At 40.1% G+C, this 3,426-nt stretch overlaps 1 protein-coding gene across 1 annotated transcript in view; it reads left to right on the forward strand.

Annotated features, from left to right (window-relative positions):
- LOC143300692 (syntaxin-16-like) overlaps window positions 1-2,825 on the forward strand; it is a 15,845-nt gene extending 13,020 nt beyond the window's left edge. Inside the window, exon 7 of the mRNA XM_076614539.1 lies at window positions 2,564-2,825. Within this exon, the coding sequence (XP_076470654.1) occupies window positions 2,564-2,746 (183 nt within the window). The 3' untranslated portion in view covers window positions 2,747-2,825. The remainder of the gene's footprint in view (window positions 1-2,563) is intronic.
- The last annotated feature ends 601 nt before the right edge of the window (window positions 2,826-3,426 follow it).

The raw sequence follows: 3,426 nt of genomic DNA on the forward strand, positions 1-3,426 counted from the left end.
TTGTGCTGATGTTGTATTGGTGTTGAATTCTATTGTGTTGGTGTTGTATTGATATTGTGTTGGTTTTGTATTGTGTTGGATTTTTATTGGTGTTGCGTTGTGTTGGTTTGTATTGGTGTTGTTTTGCATTGTGATGGTTTGGTATTGGTTTTGTGTTGGTGTTGTATTGTTTTGCTGTTGTATTGGTGTACTGTTGTGATGGTATTGTATTCTGTTCTGTGGTGTTCATCTGTAGTGATGTGTATTTACCTTCACTATGAGAGGCTACTTTTTCAGGCTAGTTATCTGTTGGCAGGAGTGTGCACAAAATTGTAGGCGTGTAGGGGGAACAGATTAGAATCTTCTATCTTTTTGCAGTGCAGCATTTAGTGACATATTTCAATAGCAAACATACCCTCATATGCAGGAAAGAATCAGTCAGTATAAATATATATATATATATATATATATATATATAGAGAGAGAGAGAGAGAGAGAGAGATACATACATACATACATACATACATACATACATAGGGTGGAGATTTTTCCCATCTCCGAGGTCAGCATATGTGCAGACCTACTTGTGCCTGAACCCCCTTCGTGTGTATAAGCAAGCAGAGGATCAAATACACACGTTAAAGATCCTGTAATCCATGTCAGCATACGGTGGGTTATGGAAACAAGAACATACCCAGCATGCACACCCCTGAAATCAGAGTAATGCTGCCTACATGGCGGGGGGAAAAATGACCATACACGTTAAGAGCCCACTTGTATGTGTACGAGTGGTCGTGTGAGTTTCAGCCAAGACCTTACGAACGAAGAAGAAGAAGAAGAAGAAAAACTTTACTGTGATTGTCCATTTTGGATGCATTGTTTTCTTGTGCTGATCCTTTGATTTGAGTTTTTGACTAAATTTTGACTTCTCAAGGGCATTGTCCCCACTGCAGTAAGCGTTTTTCTTTCTTTTTTTTTCTTTTTTTTTTTTTTTTTGTTTCAGTACATTTCACACCTGTGTAAAAAGGTTTAAGGAAGCTGATAAGTGGCCTATAGCTATAGCTATTAATGAAAAATGTTAAGCAGTTGTAGAATGTTTTCATGTTTGTAAATCATGTTGACCATTTTATATCCCAGTCTCAGTATGTCGTAAATGATTCATCACATGTATTTTCCTCAAGCAGGGGGCGATATTGGATCAGATTTAAATAAGTTTGGAAATCATTGTGACCACTTTATATCCAATATTAGTATGCAGATAATAATTTATCATGTATGTATTTTCCTCAAAGATGGGGACTGTATTGGACCAATTTTGAGTAAGTTAATAAATCATGGTGACTATTCTGTGTCTAGTCTCAGTATGTTGTTGATGATTCATCTCATATATTGTCCTCAAACAGGGGATGATATTGGACCAAATTTTGAAATAAGTTAGTAAGTCATGGTGATACATTTTTATCCCAATCTCAGTATGTTGCTAACAATTTGTCACATGTATTCACCTCAGACAAGGAGACAATATTTAGATAAGTTTGTAAATAATGATGATGATTATGATTTTATATCTCAGTCTCAATAATTAGTCATCATGTATATCGCTTTATGTTATTGAACAGGGGACAATAATGAACCAGACTGAGACAGATTGGTATATCGTGGTGACAATTTTATATATATCCCAATCTCAATATGTTGTTTACAGTTTATTGTACCGTAAAGTTCGGTCTATTGAGCGCACTGGTATATAAGCCACACCCACTAAATTTTGAACAAAATTGAACTTCATACACACATAAGCCACACTGGCTTATAAGCCGCACTTATTACCAGTACCAGAACACATACCGATACTACAGAAAAGCTGTCAATACTGTAGGTTATGAAATAAACAGAAGCGGAAACAACACAAAGAAAAGCAAGCGAAAATACTGCCACACACAAACAAAAAATAAACACAACAAAAATAAGATTCATAATTTAGGGATAGTCAAATTTATTCAACGTCATCCTGCTCACTGAATCCACTGAATTCATCGTCTTCAGTGTCCGGGTTGAAGAGAACCAGCGCAGCTTTCTCCGCCATCTTGTCACTGACTTCAGCCTCACTTTCACTTGATGAACATGAACGCAAGGTGGAGGTCGCTGCTGGTTCATCGCTTGCACTGTCGTCTGCTAGGTTGATCACCTTCAATTTGAAGGCTGCATCATAGGCATTTCGTCTTGTTTTCGGCATTATGAGGGTGTTCGCTTGAGCAGAGTAGACCTGAATGCTGATCTGAAGGTTTTAATATGTGCGGATTTGATTTTTAAATCATGAACAGTTAGCACACTAACCTGAAGCTCATCCAAAAATTCATGAACAGAAATCCTCAATAAGCCGCATCATTGTATTAGCCGCAGAGGTTGAAGCTGAGAGAAAAAGTTGTGGCTTATAGACCAGATTTTACGGTATATATTTTTCTCAAACAGGGGACAATAATGAACCAAACTGAAACAGGTTGGTAAATCATGGTGACAATTTTATATCCCAGTCTCACTGTTGTGTTGTGCACAATTCATGGCATGTCTTTTCCTCCAACAGGGGACGATACTGGACCGAATCGACTACAACATCGAGAACTCCACAGTGGCAGTGGAAAAGGGGCTGCAGCAGCTGCAGAAAGCGGAGAAGTACCAGAAGAAGAACCGCAAGATGCTGTGTATCATGGTCCTGGCCCTCGTCGTCGTCATTCTCATCATCATCCTCATCGCTGTCAAGAGCTAACGGCGCGACGAGACCCCCTAGGGATCTAGCCAGCCAGGACTGCTGCAGTGGAGGCAGAATTCTGGACCTGTGTGTGTGTGTGTGTGTGTGTGTGTGTGTGTGTGTGTGCGCGCATTTGGCTGTGTCTGTGGTGAGCAGGACAGAAAGGTTGTTGTTTTGAAAGTGAAGTTTGATCCAACATATAATGTCATCACCCACTGGTACAGACTTCCGGTCAGATTCTGGTCCTCCATAAAAATGCTGTTCTGCTTAGGCAGAGAAACTGATAGTATCTGTGGCTGGTGGCCTCCTTTAGTATATTACCTCCCTTTTGCTTGCCTGGGCATCCTGGATGGAAGACGGTTGTCAGAAAAGAGGGTGCTGCACAGGCACATGGAAGGAATGTAGCACTGTAAGTGAGGCCACTAGCCACAGATGCTTTCCGTTTCCTCCAACCTGAGCAGAATACTGAATAGTATTTTTACACAGGACAGGAATCAGACCCCTGCCGAAGGGTGGTCACTACCTACTTTTTCTCCACCTGAGCGGAATAGTATTTTTTGAACAAGACAGGTACCAGACCACTGCCGGTGTCTGCATCAGTGGGTCATGGTATAGTATGTTAGTTAGAATGTAATTTTAGGGAAAAGACTTCCTTTCTCCTCATGGCAGAACTGAAAAATGTTGGTGAGTGTTGTCTT

Source organism: Babylonia areolata, chromosome 26 (genome assembly GCF_041734735.1).
Source record: "Babylonia areolata isolate BAREFJ2019XMU chromosome 26, ASM4173473v1, whole genome shotgun sequence".
In the NCBI taxonomy this organism is placed as follows: domain Eukaryota; kingdom Metazoa; phylum Mollusca; class Gastropoda; order Neogastropoda; family Buccinidae; genus Babylonia; species Babylonia areolata.